Below are 21,611 nucleotides of genomic sequence, written 5' to 3'. Positions count from 1 at the left end.
GGAAGAACTATGTGTGAAAACTCCCTGTGAGAAAGTCCCTACTTGCAGTTTTGCTGCGATAAGGCGGGAAGATACTAGCTCCGCAAACAGAAAAACGGACGTGGTCAGTGCGGATCTCTGAGGATCACTGGGGCCCCTTTCTACTTCCGAAAGGCTTTCGGAAGTAGTGGAAGGGGAATTATGGAAACTGGTACCACAGCAGAACCAGAGCATGGAGTGCGATGGCTCTTGGATCTCGAGGCCGAACCATGAACTCGAGTACATTGGCCTTCAGTCTGGACGTCATCCGACCGACAACTGGAGAGCTCCAGTGAAGGCAGATCTGGTGGAAGACTTCAGGGTGAAGTTCTAACTGACTTGAGGCGGAACCCTGATGGCTGAATTTGTTTGCCTCCAGAGTTCTACTTCTGGGATATATACTGCCGAGATCACCGAATGATAGCTCTCGGCCCACCAGAGAATATGAGGTACCTCGGTCATGGCGCCTGACCGTGGGTACCTGCTAGATGATTGACGTATGGCACCGCCGTGGCATTATCCAATTGAATTTGGATAGGGTGACCCGCCAGAAGGCAGTGGACCTGCTGTAGGACTACCATTCGGATCTCCAGAACAATGATATGGAGAAGAAGACTGGCATTGGTAGTTACTAATAACTATTGAACCGGGAGAAAGGCCCTGGATGAAGAAGGAGCTCAGAGACCATCGTCTTAAAGTCTGTTTGCCTTGCTGAAAACGAGCATAGCAAAGGAAACCGCTTCCATTGTAGTCACCATTCTTCCTCAGAGCTCTCCTAGCAAATCGAATGTGGGGCAGCACGGTAGCGCAGTGGTTTTCTGTTGAAGTAATGGCTGAGCGGGGGAACTCCATCCGAAGAAGGAGGACCATGTCAAAGGTTGTTAGAAGATTGAGGTCCAGGGTCGGTCTTACTTTTCGTTCCCCTTTTTGGACCCAAGATCCCTTAGATCTAGACCATGCTTGACAATCCTTATACAATCCTTTGTCAGTCTCTCGCTCAAAAGATTTGATTGGCCAGTTGTTACTGGTGTGAATCAAAGTAGGTAAGGTCTCCCGCCAGGAGACCATTGCTCTAGCAATCCATGCGGCGGCTAGGGAGGATAGAGCGCTGAACCCGAAGCCGCAATGAACCAGACTTGTTATCTGACAGTCCGTGGTATTTTTAATTGATGACCCCTCGGGTAGGGATACTGGTAGGCATACCACAGGAGATTCTACCCGGTTAATCTGCCCCGTGGCAGAATGTGTGGCTGCATCCAGCAGGTCATAGTCTCTTGCCATCGCCGATCTTTTTTGGTGGTGCAGAGATAAATAATTAGGAACCCTCGATCCATCAACCTCTTAACAGGGAAGTGGAGAAGAATTGTCCGCCTTCTTTCATCATCCGCTAAATAGTGGTGATGCAGAGGGGAGTGCTCGTACGCCAAAACGGTTGCCTCTGTACATCCACAGAGTTCAGGTCCCCGGGTGGACAGGACAGGTTATCTGGCATTAGGCCTGGATGCAGAAGAGGAAACATGGAGGTGACACTCGGTGTGCTCGTCTGTTGATGGTGTGGGGAGACCGGTGCCCTTTAGAGGACCCATCGCCCTTAAAAATCAGGCCAGGCATGGCATCCCACATAGAGGCTTCTGTCCAGTGAATCGCTTATCCGAACTGAATGGCAAATGCTCTATGGGGGAGTTTAGTCTCCTTATGAGGGACACTGCGTAGTCTAAAGCAGAACCAGAATCTTCGTCAATGTACCGAGATTGGTTACTTTTCTCTGAAGCTCTGGCAAGTTCAGGCAATATCCAATCCATATTCAGAGCCTTGTTGTCATCAAATCATTGGTGAGGGAGCAGGAAACAAAAACTTCCGTTTTCTAGATGCCTGTATGTTTCTAGACGCCTGTACGTTTCTAGAATACTTGCAGCCCCTGCTAGCCGACGGCTCCCATGTAGGATAGGGACCATGTATATCGGTCCTGCGGGCACTCCGAGCCACAGAGGGATTCAATCTCTTGGTCAGAGAACCATGGATTGCGGTCAGTGACGAAGTCCACTGGGGAACTAGAGGATAAGATAAGCTGGGGTCGGCGGCAGAGGGCTCCTCGGATTGATTATGTGCCCTTAAGACCAGAGAATACTGGTCATACGCCTTTAAGACCAGGGAATACTGGTCATGCGCCTTTAAGACCAAGCGCCTTTAAGACCAGGGAATATTGGTCATGCGCCTTTTTAAGACCAGGGAATACTGGTCATACGCCTTAAAGACCAGGGAACACTGGTCATACGCCTTTAAGACCAGGGAATACTGGTCATGCGCCTTTAAGAACAGAGAATACTGGTCATGCACCTTTAAGACCAGGGAATACTGGTCATACGCCTTAAAGACCAGGGAATACTGGTCATACGCCTTAAAGACCAGGGAATACTGGTCATACGCCTTTAAGACCAGGGAATACTGGTCATGCGCCTTTAAGAACAGAATACTGGACAAGTGCCTTTAAGACCAGAGAATACTGGACATGTGCTTTAAAAGATCAAGGGATACTTGTCATACGTCTTTAAGACCAGGGAATACTGGTCCTATGCCTTTAAGACCAGGGAATACTGGTCCTATGCCGTAAAGACCAGGTAATACTGGTCGTGTGCCTTTAAGACTAGGGAATACTGGTCGTGTGCCTTTAAGACCAGGTACTTCCTTACCCGGGTACTGATGTAGAGTTGATGTGACCCTTTAATGCAAAAATACTGTCACCCCAGTGTGAGCTGGCCGGGGGGATCAAGATGGCCACCGGGAGTTGCAGGGTTGATAAAATTCGGGGGGCGGAACCACGGACACAATGTTGAATAGGCCCAAGCCGGGCCTAAATTTCTGTAGCCAGCGGGGCGTTCCAGGCAAGACTTCCGGGATGCGGCCTACACATCGGGGGCTAAATTTTTGCAGCTGGCCGGAGCGTTACCTCAGAGAGGTGGGCCACAGGAAAGTGGCCGAGACTGACTGTCTGGATATCCCTCTGAAGATGGATCCACTCACCATCAGTGCGCGTCCCGGCATGGAGCTGCCGCGGATGTGGGTTTCAGCGCTGTTCTGTGCAGCGTGGACATTGAAGGGATAAACCTCAATCGACCATCCCTTTGCTAGGGAGGTGGAGAGGAACCATCTGCCTCCTTGTGCCATCCGCTTTCACAGTGGTGGGAAAGTGGGGGCTGTTCGGAGGCCATAGAGAGGGGCCTCTGTGCATCCACAGAGTTCAGTCCGGGTGGACAGGGCTGGTTGTCCGGCATTAGGCCTGGTTCCAGGAGAGGATACATGGAGGCGACACTACATGTGGTCGCCTGCTGCTGGTGTGGGGAGATCAGGACCATGAAAGGAACAGTCGCCCCTGAAGTGAGCTCAGGCATGGCTTCCCACGTCGCAGGAAAGGGTACGGGGAGGTATACTCGCCGTGCTCGCCTGTTGATGGTTCGGGGGAGATCGGAACCTTGAAAGGATGTGTCTCCCCTTTCACTACGTTAATTAAAAAATAAAAATTTACAGAAAAATAAACAATAAAATAAAAACGTTGGTGTCTGAAACAGACCCATGTGCCTCCTACAGACACTAAGCAAGAACTGGTTAGCTGAGAGCCAGCAGGAGGGTGTACACTGCAGGGGAGGAGCTAACTTTCTTTGTATCACTTAGTGTCAGCCTCCTAGTGGCAGCAGCATACACCCACGGTCTGTGTCCCCCAATGAGGCGAAGGAGAAAGGGGAATTTTTATCCCTATAACAATGAAACAGCAGGTAAGATGCCCGATCGCTGCTAATCCTTCTCTAAGAGGGGATGAGATTAAAGGGAACCTGTCACCCCCCCAGGCGTTTGTAACCCGGAAGTACCGGGTGAAGCAGAGGAAGCGCGTCACACGCCAGGGGCGGAACCTCATAGGCGCGCTTCCGTGCTTGAAGCACTTAATGGCAAAGAAGCGGGGAGTTCGGTAAGCGGCAGTTACAGGTCTTTTACACTTCCCTGATGAGTCCTTAGGACTTGGATCGTATTGATACATACAAGGGGGATGCTCATGAATATGTTCATGGGGCAGCATGGTCTCGGTCTTGTTTTGGTATATTAATACTGTTCATGGTCACGTTTTGCCTATATGCCTCTTGGATGCTGCTATGTTTTCTGACAGTTGCATATGGCACATAGTGCGTATGGTACCGTCTACAAAGTGATATCCACACATTCTGGTCACACTGGAGCTCTAATGGTTTTGGATTAATGAACACTGTTATATCCTTATGGTGAATGATATACATATAAAAAGGAAAAATATCAGGGTATCACATTGTGATCAATTTACTTGAGTATATATGGCATATGACCAGTACTATGCGGTTTAATATTTATGTGGAATAGACCTATGGTACACCTAGGCAATATATAACGATTTTTTGAACTACACTAAGCCTAGTATATACGCCAAAGCAGGTTTATTGTATATAGCACCATTTTTACGTCTGGAACATACTAACAGTTGTTTGAACAAATTAATAACGTATTAGTAGTGCTACTTTAACGGCAAAAGGTGTCTATGGTACTGGCAGTATTTTTGTTTGCTTTCTTCCCCCATTCTGTGTTGGTAAGGGTCACATGGGCACAAGGGTTTTCCTTTCCCTGTTTTGTTTGTTGTATGTTTATTAGATTTTACATTCAGACCTAATAAAGGTTACGTTTTATCCAATTGCTAATTATTATTAACCTGTCACCCCCCCCCCCCCCCCCCAGGCGTTAGTCCCCCCCCCAGGCGTTTGTAACTAAAAGAGCCATCTTGTGCAGAACTAATGCTGCATTCTGACTAGGTGGCTCTTTTAGTTATTGTTCGTTGCACTGCAGAAATAATCGCTTTTGAATTTGGTCCCTCATACCTTAAAATTGTCCGGGGGCAAGTCTTTCCCCCCTCATCCAGACAGAACACAGCCGTCACTCTGCGAGAAGGGCGCCGCCTCCTCGGTGTTATTCAGTTGTCCAGGCGCCTGCGCAGTCATATTCTGCCTTGGGCATGCGCAGTTCGCGCTGCCCGACAATTGATGGGTTCTGTTCCGCAGGACTGGCGCATAGCAAATGTGGTGCCAATATTCAAAAAGGGCTCTAAAAGTGAACCTGGAAATTATAGGCCAGTAAGTCTAACCTCTATTGTTGGTAAAATATTTGAAGGGTTTCTGAGGGATGTTATTCTGGATTATCTCAATGAGAATAACTGTTTAACTCCATATCAGCATGGGTTTATGAGAAATCGCTCCTGTCAAACCAATCTAATCAGTTTTTATGAAGAGGTAAGCTATAGGCTGGACCACGGTGAGTCATTGGACGTGGTATATCTCGATTTTTCCAAAGCGTTTGATACCGTGCCGCACAAAAGGTTGGTACACAAAATGAGAATGCTTGGTCTGGGGGAAAATGTGTGTAAATGGGTTAGTAACTGGCTTAGTGATAGAAAGCAGAGGGTGGTTATAAATGGTATAGTCTAACTGGGTCGCTGTGACCAGTGGGGTACCGCAGGGGTCGGTATTGGGACCTGTTCTCTTCAACATATTCATTAATGATCTGGTAGAAGGTTTACACAGTAAAATATCGATATTTGCAGATGATACAAAACTATGTAAAGCAGTTAATACAAGAGAAGATAGTATTCTGCTACAGATGGATCTGGATAAGTTGGAAACTTGGGCTGAAAGGTGGTAGATGAGGTTTAACAATGATAAATGTAAGGTTATACACATGGGAAGAAGGAATCAATATCACCATTACACACTGAACGGGAAACCACTGGGTAAATCTGACAGGGAGAAGGACTGTCAGCAGCAGCATACACCCATGGTTCCTGTATCCCCCAATGAGAGGCGATAGAGAAAAGAGGTTAGATTATACTCACCCAGGGGCGGTCCCGCTGCGATCTGGTCAAATGGGTGTCTCAGGTCCGCTCCAGCGCCTCCCATCTTCATTCCATGACGTCCTCTTCTAGCCTTCACGCCGCGGCTCCGGCGCAGGCGTACTTTGTCTGCCCTGTTGAGGGCAGAGCAAAGTACTGCAGTGCGCAGGCGCCGGGCCTCTCTGAGCTTTCCGGCGCCTGCGCACTGCAGAACTTTCCTCTGCCCTCAACAGGGCAGACAAAGTACGCCTGCGCCAGAGCCACGGCGTGAAGACCAGAAGAGGAAGTCATGGAATGAAGATAGGAGGCGTCGGAGCGGACCCGAGACACCCATTTGACCAGACCACAGCGGGACCGCCCCTGGGTGAGTATAATCTAACGTCTTTTTCTCTTTCAGGTAACATCGGTGGCTTATCTACAGCATTACAGAATGCTGTAGATAAGCCCGTGATGACGGTGAGCTTACCTCACCATCGATTTTGGGGGTGACAGGTTCCCTTGAAGCTCGAGCATAGACAGGAGATGAGGGAATGGTTCTTTTTCTGGCACCCCGAGAGTCCTGTAGAATGGTACGCCCCCTGTGGTCGGACGGTCCCGCACCGTCGCCAGATTCCGTCGAAGCCGACGGAGGTGAGGTCTGGCTTAAGGAGGACCCTCGGAAAGAGTCCAATGCCTTGACCAAGGACTCCATTGAGCGTGACAAGGACGCGGCCCACTCAGGAGGGTTAGGCTCGGCGGGGTCGGAGGAGACATTGGAGGTGGCGGCAGAAGGCGGCTGCGCACAGGCCAGGTCACAGTTCTGGCACAAAGGGGTATTGTGGGCACGTGGCAATGCAGAATTGCAAGTGGCACATGAAGTAAAAAACACAGTGTGCTTTTCATTGCCCCTTTTTGCATCCTTAGATTGAGACATCGTGTATGTTTATACTCCAACTAAACTGCGATAGCAGGGCTATGGGAGCAGAGAAGGGGTTAGGCTTTCCCCTATGGAGTGGAGCAGGTTATCCACGGTCCTGTGCTGGTGTCCCCGGGGAGGCAGCGAGGAAAAGCAGGGTTTTCGGCTGAATGTTCCCTGCAGAAGTAGAGTTTCAAGATGGCGCCCGAGATTTGCAGGGCACTTCTCGTTCTGAGTGGGAAGCGCCTGAGTGGTGGGCGGGGCTACGACGGTGGGCGGGAATTTTAAGTTGCGGCCTAGTCCAGCAGTAGAAGCCGGAGACTAAATTTGTGGAGCCGGCCAGTGGAACGTACCGGCGGCCGTGCCAGATGACCGCCGCGGCATCTAGCCAGCAGTATCTCTCCCCAGGGACCCAGACCGCACCTTCCCATGCAGGCAGCGTGAGGAAGGGTATTACTCACCGAGGAGGGGTGCCTGTAGCTCAATCGATCCTCCCTATGTCAGGGGATGGAGAGCGTCTGCGTCTTCAGATGTACCTGCCGCAAGGGACTTACGGCTGTGCCTGCTGCAAGGGACTTATGGCTGTGCCTGCTGCAAGGGACTTATGGCTGTGCCTGCTGCAAGGGACTTATGGCTGTGCCTGCTGCAAGGGACTTATGGCTGTGCCTGCCGCAGGGGACTTATGACTACTGTTGGGTCTACGTCACTCCGAGGTGAGGGCATAACTTCGGATGAGCCCGGGAGATGCACATAAAAGATACTCTATGTGCCCGCCCTCTTACTGGGGGCAGATCGGGACCGTATAGGAACCGTCGCCCTGGTGTAGCTTAGGCGTGCCCCAGTCATTGCAGGAGAGGAATGGGGAGGTATACTCGCCGTGCTCGCCTGTTGATGGTTCGGGGGAGAGCGGACCCTAGGGAGGAATCAGTCGCCCCCTTCACTCCGTTAATTAAAAAATAAAAATTTACAGAAAATAAAAAATAATGGTGGGGTCTGAAAACAGACCCAAGCGCCTCCTACAGACACTAAGCAAGAACTGAGTCCTTACTGGCCAGTCAAGGGGTGTATACTGCAGAGGAGGAGTTAACTGTCTATACTTAGTGTCCTAGTGGCAAGCAGCATAACACCCATGGTCCTGTGTCCCCCAATGAGGCATAGGAGAAAATGAATATTCACTGCATTCCACCCCTATGGGCGTGGAGGGCAGTGAATATTAATTTCTCTTTAATAGCCGACAGGTTGTTAGCAGCAGCAGCCGGCTTCATGCAGCTGCCAGGCGTTCGAGTGTGCCCACTATTTAAGGCAATGAATATTCATTCATAGGCATGGAGTGCTGTGATTATTCATTCCCTTTAGTAGCTGGCACACGTGAACACCTGACAGCTGCAGGAAGCCGGCACCTGCGGCTAACACTGTACCCGCTATTAAAGAGCAATGAATATTCACTAGCCTCTACGCACAGTCCAGACGTGCAGAACAGTGAGTATTCTGGCAGTTGTCCTCGGCTTGTTAGCAGCGGATGACATCACTGCCATGCACTGCTTACAAGCATAAAATCAGCCGCTGACATGGGAATAAGAAGCTGGGAGGGAGAGCAGGAAGTATAATGGTTTATGCTTTGTTTTTTTAATGTTTTCTGATGTGGGCCCTGCCTCCCAGGGCAGGGCCAAAGAAGGGGGGCCCTGCCTCCCAGGGCAGGGCCGAGAGGGGGTCCTGCCTCCCAGGACAGGGCTGAGGAAGGGGGGCCCTGCCTCCCAGGACAGGGCCGAGGGGGGCCCTGCCTACCAGGATGAAGCTGAGGAGGACCCTGTCTACCAGGATAGGGATGGGGGAGACCATGCCTATCAGGGTAGGGATGGGGGAGACCATGCCTATCAGGAAAGGGATGGGGGAGACCATGCCTATCAGGAAAGGGATGGGGGGACCATGCATACCAGGATAGGGATGAGGGAGCCATAAATATCAGGAAAGGGGATATTAGTACAGAATTGTCCACATTTTTTGCTTCAATTTTTTTTCTAATTATCTCCTCTAAAACCTAGGTGTGTCTTATAGTCCGAAAAATACAGTAGGTATAAAAGAGTGACATTGCAGACAAAATAGAGATTTAAGGCTGGAGCTTTCATGGTGACTTAGACCTTGAAATAGGTCTTATAGCAAAAAAAAAAAAAAAATTGCTTATGCCACTGCAATTTTACAGCATTATATGCTAGGGAATTGACCCACATTGCGACTAAAAGGCATCGCGACAAGCAAGTTGCAACAAAAAATCCAATTGGTTCTGAGTTTTTGTGACTTGCTGATTGCAAACAAGAAAAAGGAAATAGATTCACTTACAATATGCTGCAATGTAACAGCCGCACACAGCGATCTTTGGCAGGCCCCCTGTGTCACAACTAAAGTCACCATTTTAACTCCAACAATAAACACAGCATGTATATTATGTTTCTAACAAAAAGAGCTAAGTATATTATGTAACTAACAAAAACAGTCATTATTAAGGTACCGTTACACTAAACGACTTACTAACGATCACGACCAGCGATACGACCTGGCCGTGATCGTTGGTAAGTCGTTGTGTGGTCGCTGGGGAGCTGTCACACAGACAGCTCTTTCCAGCGACCAACGATCAGGGGAACAACTTCGGCATCGTTGAAACTGTCTTCAACGATGCCGAAGTCCCCGGGTAACCAGGGTAAACATCGGGTTACTAAGTGCAGGGCCGCGCTTAGTAACCCGATATTTACCTTGGTTACCATTGTAAAAGTTAAAAAAAAAAAACAGTACATACTGACATTCCGATGTCTGTCACGTCCCCCGCCGTCAGCTTCCCTGCACTGACTGTGTCAGCGCCGGCCGTAAAGCAGAGCACAGCGGTGACATGAAGCGATCAAACAAATACCACCTGAGAGTCCCTCGGACTGGTAAGATGTAAATAACCCTATCTCATACTGATAGTATAATGTGATACCCCTGCAAATACGTAATGAACAGTGAGCACGACCAATGTCTAGATCAAAGCAAGCAGGAGACAAATAAGAAATTAAAAGAGTATATACGTTACACAGGTGCTACACAGCCGCAGACAGCCAGGAGGTATTATGGAGCTGGAGCCAGAGTGTCAGTCAGGAGAGAGGAGGGGGGCCGAAGCCCAACGCGTATCGCCACACACAGGTAGCTTCGTCAGGGGCAGAAAGAGTATACCTGAGGCACAATTCAAAGATCTATATATAGCCCCAATTACATACCAGAGTGAAGGGATTCGTGATAGCTGTGGGAGCTCCAGAGTTCCCCGGAGTCCTAGTGCTAGGAATATGTGCGCACAGCTTAATGCGCAGATGCCAACCAGCAATAACGCTGGCTAAGGTGCGCCCTCATTAATGAGGAAGCCAGGATGCAACTGCGCATATTCCCGATATAAGCGTGTTGCTATGGCCACCAAGAAAAGCCGGCCAAACACAGTAACGGAGGAATGAACATGCGCCGGCAAGACCTGTAAAACGCCCAATCACAAGATGAAAATGTAAACAATGATAGTGTTACCAAAGACGCCAATACATAGGCGCCGAGAGGCAAGACTGAACGTTCAGTTGCAAACATGAGAAGCCAGGCATACTCTGCGCATAGAGGCAAGTTACCCTGGCCTTAAGACTGAGCCGGCAACAAAGTATGAATCTCAGGTATAGACAGCAGTGCAAGCTGGGGGGCTCTTACTATCTACAGGGCATTGTTTTCATGTATGTGTTTTTTAAGTGATTTTATTGTATTGTTTGTCTGTGTGCACTTTTCTAAATAAAAGCCATATTGTTTACTTGTTTGGTGATCTCCCTATCAGTGTATTCTTTTCTCTTTGTGTATTGGTAAACTTTTACAATGGTAACCAGGGTAAATATCTGGTTACTAAGCGCGGCCCTGCGCTTAGTAACCGATATTTACCCTGGTTAAAAGTGAACACATCGCTGGATCGGCGTCACACACGCCGATCCAGTGATGACAGCGGGTGATCAGCGACCAAAAAAGGTCCTGATCATTCCCCAACGACCAACGATCTCCCAGCAGGGGCCTGATCGTTGGTCGCTGTCACACATAACGAGATCATTAGTGGGATCGTTGCTACGTCACAAAAAGCGTGACGTTGCAACAAAATCGTTAACGAAATCGTTATGTGTGAAGGTACCTTTAGTCATTTTGCCATCAGATTTCTTTCGACAATCTTTAACAGGTAGATAAGATGCCATCCACTACATGTAATGGAGCTTATTGTCTGATATGCTAGACAAAGACAAAACTGCTCAAGCCTAAAGCTACCTTCACACATAACGATTTTGAAAACGATATCGTTGCAACGTCACGCTTTTTTGTGACGTAGCAACGATCCCGCTAACGATCTCGTTATGTGTGACAGCGACCAACGATCAGGCCCCTGCTGGGAGATCGTTGCTCGTGGGGAATGATCAGGACCTTTTTTTGGTCGCTGATCACCCACTGTCATCGCTGGATCGGCGTGTGTGACGCCGATCTAGCGATGTGTTCACCTGTAACCAGGGTAAACATCGGGTAACTAAGTGCAGGGCCGTGCTTAGTAACCCGATATTTACCCTGGTTACCATTTTAAAAGTAAAAAAAAAAAAAACACTACATACTTACATTCTGATGTCTGTCACGTCCCCCGGCGTCAGCTTCCCTGCACTGTGTCAACGCCGGCCGGCCGTAAAGCAGAGCACAGCGGTGACGTCACCGCTATGCTTTACGGCCAGCGCTTACACAGTGCAGGGAAGCTGACGCCAGGGGACGTGACAGACATCAGAATGTAAGTATGTAGTGTTTTTTTTTTTTTTTTACTTTTACAATGGTAACCAGGGTACATATCGGGTTACTAAGCGCGGCCCTGCGCTTAGTAACCCGATGTTTACCCTGGTTACCCGGGGACTTTGGCATCGTTGAAGACAGTTTCAACGATGCCGAAGTCTTTCCCCTGATCGTTGGTCGCTGGAGAGAGCGGTCTGTGTGACAGCTCCCCAGCGACCACACAACGACTTACCAACGATCACGGCCAGGTCGTATCGCTGGTCGTGATCGTTGGTAAATTGTTTAGTGTAACGGTACCTTTAGATAAGACCTGACCACAATATTAACAGACTGGTTATCATTGTATTATACCTTATCTTATTGCCCAGACCACGCTCAAAGTCCCAGTCTGTCTTTTCATGGCAATCTTCCCACTCCCGTAAGAGCTCATAGAAAATATCCCTGAAATATAAATGGATCAATTATTAATAGCAATGAGACAAAAATACATTGCACTGCTTCTAGAGTTTTAGCAACACACGGGGAATATAAATCACTTACAATAAAAAGGATAGAAAGATCATCAGCAGGTAAAGCAACAAAATCACAGGTTTTTGAAGTGCATGAAAAAAAATAAAATTACCTTTGCTTCTTAAAGATATGAAATGACCGATCACTTGGAAAATTAGAACGGTTATCAGTTTCTGGCTGGAAAGACACTGAATGCAGAGTTGATGGAAACAGAAGAGATACCTTGAGAAAGGAATAATAGACATCTCTATAACGTGTTACACAATGCAGGAGAAATAAAAAAAAAAAAAAAAAAAAGGGAACAAATATGTAGTCAACCTGCATCATGAAAAGTGGGCTAGACCTCCTCAACCCTCAGCTAGATTCACACCTCCATGTGTCACAGTTTGAGCATGGACAGCGGTGCATGAGGAGGCCGTGGGTCTCCCAATTCTTACTCAGCAGCTTTATGCATGCCTAAGAGGCTGCCAAGTTTTGGTCAGGGAACCAGCAAAAAGTCTGTGCATCACGGTCCATATAGTTAGGCTATGTGAACACGTCAGGATTTCTTGCAGAAATTTCCTGAACAAAACCGGACATTTTCTGCAAGAAATCCGCATGCGTTTTTTTTTTCGCGTTTTTCTCGAGTTTTTTTCGCGTTTGACACGTTTTTGCGCGTTTTTTTCCAGAGCTTCCCAATGCATTAAAATAGCGTGAAAAATGTGAAAAATCAGCAAAATTAATGAACATGCTGCATTTTTTTACCGGAAAAAAACGCATTATGTGCAAAAAAAAATTGCAGAATGCATAAAAAATGATGGGATGCTTATGTATGCATTTTTAAAGTGTTTTTCCTGCAGAAAACGGACGAAAAAAACGCGAAAAATCCTGAACGTGTGCACATAGCCTTAGAGTTGAGTGAATCTATTCACTGGTCAAGCGGTCAGGTCAGTGCTTCCATGGCAACAGATGTGAGGCTGTTCTTAGGGCTCAGGTCAAGCGACCATGGAATACTGACCCGAGTCCTAAGAATCAATTCACTCAGCTCTACTTTTGGTATATTACGGAAACAATATAGGGATCTATTAACTAATCTGTGATGGCATTACATACATGTGTATGTAATGTATGTAAATAAAAAAGATATGTCTGCCAAACGAGTTTAGCAGACAGCCGTTTAATGCGCATCAAAATGTAGATTAATTTCTCCTTTACCTTTCCTTTACTGGTTCTGTGTACTTCTTGGAGCCGCTCTTGCAAGGTAGAAGAAAATGCCCCAATACGTTCATTCTCTGCTAGGAGCTTCAACGTACTTTTATCCAAAAGGGAAAGAACGCTGCAGAAGCACAGACACAACTGTTACCATGATGTGCTTACACCTTAACTTTCTACAGTCTTTCTGGGTGATGCAAGTCTGAGATTCCTGCATATACAACATGCCTAGTACAGCTAAAATCCTCCAAAAGTAAAGCGCAATTAGCAATTTTCCTAATATATTAGAAAAATGAAATTAATCATTATGAGAACTACACCTCCCTACTGGATGGAAAACATTAGGTGGATAAGCCATCATCAGAAATGATAGTCTGATAAGGGTGCTTCTGTATAGGACTCAACAATTGAGACAGACTTGCATTGTTTGTTAATTAGATGTAGAGGACCCACAATCATTTTAGGCTTTTTTCGCACTATTGCTATAGCTTTTGTTCAAAATACAAACATGAAAACTTCACAGATGCCATGTTGAACATCTTGACAATCTATATGATCTTCATATGGAACTTTCACGTTTTGTTTTTTTTCAAAAGCAAGAATAATACTGCAGATAACATTCATTCTTCTAAGCAAAAATACCAGAAAACCCCAAAGCATCAGCAAAAAAGTGTGAACAGAGCTTTAATTAGTATAGGTCAATTAAATAAGTATCCCATCATGAAACATATGAGGTAACTATGGCTAAACAGAAAAAGCATCATACTTAAACTGCAAGTCCAGGACCAGAACAGCAAAATACACACAATTGTGTACACTCAGAAAGTGCTTCTGTTCCACAGCATCTGAAAAATAAGGGGAAAATATATTGCAGAGGTATGTATGTATTTCATGAAGGACTGATACATATCAACAGAAGGTGGATGGGGTAGGCTGTGTTTTCTTATACTATTAACCCCTTAAGCCCCGAGGGTGGTTTGCACGTTAATGACCGGGCCAATTTTTACAATTCTGACCACTGTCCCTTTATGAGGTTATAACTCTGGAACGCTTCAACGGATCTTGGCGATTCTGACATTGTTTTCTCGTGACGTATTGTACTTCATGTTAGTGGTAAAATTTATTCGATATAACTTGCAATTATTTGTGAAAAAAACGGAAATTTGGCGAAAATTTAGAAAATTTCGCAATTTTCCAACTTTGAATTTTTATACCCTTAAATCACAGAGATATGTCATGCAAAATACTTAATAAGTAACATTTCCCACATGTCTACTTTACATCAGCACAATTTTGGAACCAAATTTTTTTTTTGTTAGGGAGTTATAAGGGTTAAAAGTTGACCAGCAATTTCTCATTTCTACAACACCATTTTTTTTTAGGGACCACATCTCATTTGAAGTCATTTTGAGGGGTCTATATGATAGAAAATACCCAAGTGTGACACCATTCTAAAAACTGCACCCCTCAAGGTGCTCAAAACCACATTCAAGAAGTTTATTAACCCTTCAGGTGTTTTACAGGAATTTTTGGAATGTTTAAATAAAAATGAACATTTAACTTTTTTTCACACAAAATTTATTTCAGCTCCAATTTGTTTTATTTTACCAAGGGTAACAGGAGAAAATGGACCCCAAAAGTTGTTGTACAATTTGTCCTGAGTACGTCGATACCTGACATGTGGGGATAAACCACTGTTTGGGCGCATGGCAGAGCTCGGAAGGAAAGGAGCGCCATTTGACTTTTTAATGCAAAATTGACTGGAATTGAGATGGGACGCCATGTTGCGTTTGGAGAGCCCCTGATGTGCCTAAACATTGAGACCCCCCACAAGTGACACCATTTTGGAAAGTAGACCCCTTAAGAAACTTATCTAGATGTGTGGTGAGCACTTTGACCCACCAAGTGCTTCATAGAAGTTTATAATGCAGAGCCGTAAAAATAAAAAATCATATTTTTTCACAAAAATGATCTTTTTGCCCCCAATTTTTTATTTTCCCAAGGGTAAGAGATGAAATTAGACCACAAAAGCTGTTGTGCAATTTGTCCTGAGTACGCTGATACCCCATATGTGGGTGTAAACCATTGTTTGGGCGCATGGCAGAGCTCGGAAGGGAAGGAGCGCCATTTGACTTTTCAATGCAAAATTGACTGGAATTGAGATGGGACGCCATGTTGCGTTTGGAGAGCCCCTGATGTGCCTAAACATTGAAACCACCCAAAAGTGACACCATTTTGGAAAGTAGACCCCCTAAGGAACTTATCTAGATGTGTTTTGAGAGCTTTGAGCCCCCAAGTGTTTCACTACAGTTTATAACGCAGAGCCGTGAAAATAAAAATTCTTTTTTTTTTTTTCACAAATTATTTTTTAGTCCCCAGTTTTGTATTTTCACAAGGGTAACAGGATAAATTGGACCCCAAAGTTGTTGTCCAATTTGTCCTGTGTACGCTGATACCCCATATGTGGGGGGAAGCACTGTTTGGGCGCATGGCAGAGCTCGGAAGGGAAGGAGCGCCATTTGGAATACAGACTTAGATGGATAGGTCTGCAGGCTTCACGTTGCATTTGCAGAGACCCTGATGTACCCAAACAGTAGAAACCCCCCACAAGTGACCCCATATTCGAAACTAGACCCCCCAAGGAACTTATCTAGATGTGTTGTGAGAACTTTGAACCCCCAAGTGTTTCACTGCAGTTTACAACGCAGAGCCGCGAAAATAAAAAAATCTTATTTTTCCCACAAAAATGATTTTTAGCCCCCCACATTTTTATTTTCCCAAGGATAACAAGAGAACTTGGACCCCAAAAGTTGTTGTCCAATTTGTCCTGAGTACGCTGATACCCCATATGTTGGGGTAAACCCCTGTTTGGGTGCACCGGAGAGCTCGGAAGGGAAGGAGCACTGTTTTACTTTTTCAACGCAGAATTGGCTGGAATTGAGATCGGACGCCATGTCGCGTTTGGAGAGCCCCTGATGTGCCTGAACAGTGGAAACTCCCCAATTCTACCTGAAACCCTAACCCTAACACACCCCTAACCCTAATCCCAACGGTAACCCTAACCACACCCCTAACCCTGACACACCCCTAATTCTAATCCCAACCCTAATCCCAACCGTAAATATAATCCAAACCCTAACTTTAGTCCCAACCCTAACTTTAGCCCCAACCCTAACTTTAGCTCCAACCCTAACCCTAGCCCCAACCCTAACCCTAACCCTAGCCCCAACCCTAACCCCAACCCTAGCCCCAACCCTAACCCCAACCCTAGCCCCAACCCTAACCCCAACCCTAGCCCCAACCCTAGCCCCAACCCTAGCCCCAACCCTAGCCCTGATGGGAAAATGGAAATAAATACATTTTTTTAATTTTATTATTTTTCCCTAACTAAGCGGGTGATGAAGGGGGGTTTGATTTACTTTTATAGCGTTTTTTTATATCGGATTTTTATGATTGGCAGCCGTCACACACTAAAATACGGTTTTTTTATAGCAAAAAAGTTTTTGCGTCTCCACATTTTGAGACCTATAATTTTTCCATATTTTGGTCCACAGAGTCATGTGAGGTCTTGTTTTTTGCGGGACGAGTTGACTTTTTATTGGTAACATTTTTGGACATGTGACAGTTTTTGATTACTTTTTATTCCGATTTTTGTGAGGCAGAATGACCAAAAACCAGCTATTCATGAATTTCTTTTGGTGGAGGCGTTTATACCGTTCCGCGTTTGGTAAAGTGGATGAAGCAGCTTTATTCGTCGGGTCAGTACGATTACAGCGATATCTCATTTATATAATTTTTTTATGTTTTGGCGCTTTTATACGATAAAAGCTATTTTATAGAAAAAGAATAATTATTTTGGCATCGCTTTATTCTCAGGACTATAACTTTTTTTTATCTTTTTGCTTATTATGCTTTGTGGCGGCTCGTTTTTTGCGGGACAAGATGACGTTTTCAGCGGTACCATGGTTATTTATATCTGTCTTTTTGATCGCGTGTCATTCCACTTTTTGTTCGGCGGTATGATAATAAAGCATTTTTTGGCTCGTTTTTTTTTTCTTACGGTGTTCACTGAAGGGGTTAACTAGTGGGACAGTTTTATAGGTCGGGTCGTTACGGACGCGGCGATACTAAATATGTGTACATTTATTGTTTTTTTTTTTGTTTTTTTTTTTAGATAAAGAAATGTATTTATGGGAATAATATATATATTTTTTTATTTATTTATTTAGCAAATTTTTTTTTTTTTTTTTTTAACACGTGGAAATTTTTTTTTAAACTTTTTTACTTTGTCCCAGGGGGGGACATCACAGATCGCCGATCTTACAGTTTGCACAGCACTCTAAGATCGGCGATCTCACTGACATCGCTGCAGGCTTACCAGCACCTGCAGGCGATCCGGAAGTACTCCCTGCAGGACCCGGATGCAGCCCCGCGGCCATTCTGGATCCGGGGACTGCAGGGAGAAGACGCTCGGTACACGGTGAGTACATCACCGTGTACTGATCGTCTCAGGGAAGCACGCAGGGAGCCCCCTCCCTGCGCGATGCTTCCCTGTACCGCCGGCACATCGCGATCATCTTTGATCGCGGTGTGCCGGGGGTTAATGTGCCGGGAGCGGTCCGTGACCGCTCCTGGCACATAGTGCCGGATGTCAGCTGCGATAGTCAGCTGACACCCGGCCGCGATCGGCCGCGCTCCCCCCGTGAGCGCGGCCGATCACATATGACGTACTATCCCGTCACTGGGAATTAAGTCCCAGGTCACCTGGACGGGATAGTACGTCATATGGGATTAAGGGGTTAAAATTCAATTAAAAAAAAAATGTAAAAAAAATTACACTTGTCAGGCGGTATTTATACAGCAAGCAGCGAGTCTCACATAAGAAAACAGAAGGCAACAATGACGCTGTGATTTTTTATCCTATACTGTATATCATTTTAAAGTAAACTTTTGATGAAAAAATAAAGCAAAAAAATACCTACTAATCTCACACTAAGTTTAATCAGCATCCCACATCAAACATGGGAAATCTGGAGGCAGCAACCAAAGAATAAACAAACCGTATAAAATATAATGATTTATTGAATATACATTAAAAACTAAACAAAGGGAAAATCACACAAACATCCGAGGATAGTACAAAAAACACATCGGTAACAGTGCACACATGTAATGATCAACAACAAGCACCCAGCTAACCTGATCTAATGTAAACACAACGCAAGGAATAGAAACTGCTTAATGCCAGAATCATATAAAGTGACAATGCATATGTGCAAAAAAAGTGTAGTTACTCACCGATAACGGTGTTTCTCAGAGCCCATGACAGCACTACCAGAGAGAGGGGATCCGCCCTTCAGGGACAGGAAACCTACAGGATAAAAGGGCGGTACCTGTCCCCTGCATCAGTTTTGTTTACAGAGCATCGGAGGTCCTCCAGGTTAGTCACAACAACATAAAAAATATGCAATTTAATCATAATGCTTAACAAGTGAACACCGTGTCTATATGGAAAACCACTTCACACAAATAATGTGCTCACCGCACAAGTGATGAGGGGGGGAATAAGCAGGTGCTGTCATGGGCTCTGAGAAACACCGTTATCGGTGAGTAACTACACTTTTCTCAGTCGCCCATGACAGCACTACCAGAGAGAATTACAGAGATCATTGCTTAGGGAGGGACCACAGCCTGCAGAACCCTTCTCCCGAAGGTTAGGTCAGACGAAGAGGCTAGGTCTAAGCGGTAGTGTCTGAAGAAGGTTGAAGGTGTTGACCAGGTGGCCGCCTTACAAATTTGATCTAATGGTATCTCTGACCTTTCGGCCCAGGAGGTCGCCATAGCCCTTGTAGAGTGTGCCTTCAGTCCTTGCGGAACGGCGTTCCCGGAGGATGAGTACACCAAAGCTATTGCGTCTGTGACCCATCGAGCTATAGTGCCCTTAGAAGCTTTGAGTCCTTTTCTAGACCCCTGGAAGCAGATAAAAAGAGACCCTTCCTTCCTATACTGCTGGGTGATTTTAATGTATTGGACCAGGCCCCTTTTAACGTCTAGTGTATGGAATTTCTCTTCCTTCTTATTTTTAGAGTTTTGACAGAAGGAAGGAAGGATTATTTCCAGAGATCTATGGAATGTTGACGCAACTTTCGGTAGATAGGCAGGGTCTGATTTTAGTATAACCTTACCATCCAGAATTTGTGTAAATGGAGGGTTTGCAGACAGGGCTTGGAGGTCACTTATCCTACGGGCCGAAGTCAGGGCTATTAGGAGGGCCGTTTTAAGAGAAAGAATCCTAAGGGGTACCGATTCTATAGGCTCAAACGGGGATTCTGTTAGGGCTGACAAGACTAAGTTCAGATCCCAGGTTGGTAATCTACTTATAGTTACAGGTTTAGACCTTGCGGCTGCTCTGATAAACCGTATAACTTAAGGATTGGCTGCTATGTTTTCACAGTATAACGCTCATAGAGCTGCTATCTGTACCTTTAAGGTACTTACTGAAAGGCCTAAGTCTAAAGGTACCTTCACACTAAACGACGCTGCAGCGATCCAGACAAAGATCCGGATTGCTGCAGCGTCGCTGTTTGGTCGCCGGAGAGCTGTCACACAGACAGCTCTCCAGCGACCAACGATGCCGGTAACCAGGGTAAACATCGGGTTACTAAGCGCAGGGCCGCGCTTAGTAACCCGATGTTTACCCTGGTTACCATCCTAAAAGTAAAAAAAACAAACGCTTCATACTTACCTTCTGCTGTCTGTCCCCGGCGCTGTACTTCTCTGTACTGGCTGTGAGCACAGCGGCCGGAAAGCAGAGCGGTGACGTCACCGCTCTGCTTTCCGGCCACTGTGCTCACAGTGAGTGCAGGAAAGCATAGCGCCGGAGGACAGACAGCGGAAGGTAAGTATGAAGCGTTTGTTTTTTTTACTTTTAGGATGGTAACCAGGGTAAACATCGGGTTACTAAGCGCGGCCCTGCGCTTAGTAACCCGATGTTTACCCTGGTTACCAGCGAAGACATCGCTGAATCGGCGTCACACATGCCGATTCAGCGATGTCAGCGGGAGAGCCAGCGACCAAATAAAGTTCTGGCCTTCTAGCCCCGACCAACGACATCACAGCAGGATTTTGATCGCTGCTGCGTGTCAAACTGAACGATATCGCTAGCCAGGACGCTGCAACGTCACGGATCGCTAGCGATATCGTTTAGTGTGAAGGTACCTTAAGCCCTTTTGTAGAAATTCTAGTATTTCAGACACTGGAACCTTACCCCGGAGGATGACAAAAATTTTTTCCAGGTTTTGCCGTATATTTTTGTGGTCACAGGTTTTCTACTTTTCATTAGTGTGGACACTAGTTTGTCAGAAAACCCTCTTTCCCTCAATAGTGACCTCTCAAATGCCACGCTGTCAGATGGAGATTCTCTGACTGAGGGTGGAACACCGGTCCCTGAGACAGGAGGTCCGGAAGATCCGGAAGCACCCAGGGATCGGTGATCGATAGCATCCTCAGCCATGAGAACCAGGCTCTCTTGGGCCAGAAGGGGGCTATTAAGATGAGTCTGGATTTGTCCTGCCTGATCTTTCTCAGAACTGCTGGAATGAGAATAGTAGGGGGAAATGCATACGCCAGGGTCTGAGTCCAGGGTTTTGTGAATGCATTCACAGCCTGAGGGTTCCCCCTGGGATCTAGGGAACAGAAAGTTTCCACTTTCTTGTTGTGCATATTGGCAAAGAGGTCTATTACAGGGATTCCCCATAGATCTGTAATTTTGTTGAATATGCCCTGATTTAGAGACCACTCCCCCTGCTTTAGTTGGGTACGACTCAGGAAGTCCACTTTCTGGTTTTCTACCCCCTTTATATGTAGGGCTGATAGGGACAGGAAGTTGTTTTGTACCAGGCTGAAAATTTCGGAGGTGGTTTCTATTAATGATTGAGACCTGGTTCCCCCCTGGTGGTTTAAGTAAGCTACTACTACTTTGTTGTCCGAGAATACTCGGACATGATGGCCTTGTAGCTGGTCTAGGAAATACAGTAGTGCATGATTTACGGCCCTCAGCTCTTTTTGATTTGAGGAAGATCTGAGCTCCTGACTTGTCCATATCCCTTGAGCGACTTTGTCGTCCAGGTGAGTCCCCCACCCTGTGGGACTTGCGTCTGTGGTGACTGAGACGCCTCTATCACCCAGGGAATCCCTTTTGATAAGTTGCTGGCATTTAACCACCAGACTAGGGAATGAATAGTGGGTAAACTTAGAGTCATTCAACTTTCTAACCGCCCTCCTAGTATTTTT

General features: G+C 46.2%; 1 protein-coding gene across 2 annotated transcripts in view; it reads right to left on the bottom strand.

Moving 5' to 3' along the window:
• The window catches only part of CDAN1 (codanin 1), a 218,573-nt gene that overhangs the window by 139,257 nt on the left and 57,705 nt on the right, over positions 1-21,611 (bottom strand). For both annotated transcript variants that reach the window (XM_069730898.1, XM_069730906.1), the window contains exons 6-9: positions 14,086-14,164; positions 13,323-13,443; positions 12,241-12,350; positions 11,970-12,059 (exon numbers count right to left, since the gene is read on the bottom strand). In XM_069730898.1, coding sequence (XP_069586999.1) covers positions 11,970-12,059; positions 12,241-12,350; positions 13,323-13,443; positions 14,086-14,164 — 400 coding nt within the window. The remainder of the gene's footprint in view (positions 1-11,969; positions 12,060-12,240; positions 12,351-13,322; positions 13,444-14,085; positions 14,165-21,611) is intronic.

This window comes from Ranitomeya imitator, chromosome 1, assembly GCF_032444005.1.
Source record: "Ranitomeya imitator isolate aRanImi1 chromosome 1, aRanImi1.pri, whole genome shotgun sequence".
Lineage (NCBI taxonomy): Eukaryota > Metazoa > Chordata > Amphibia > Anura > Dendrobatidae > Ranitomeya > Ranitomeya imitator.
Note: the sequence above shows the minus strand (reverse complement) of the source record. Positions and strands in the feature narration are given on the sequence as shown.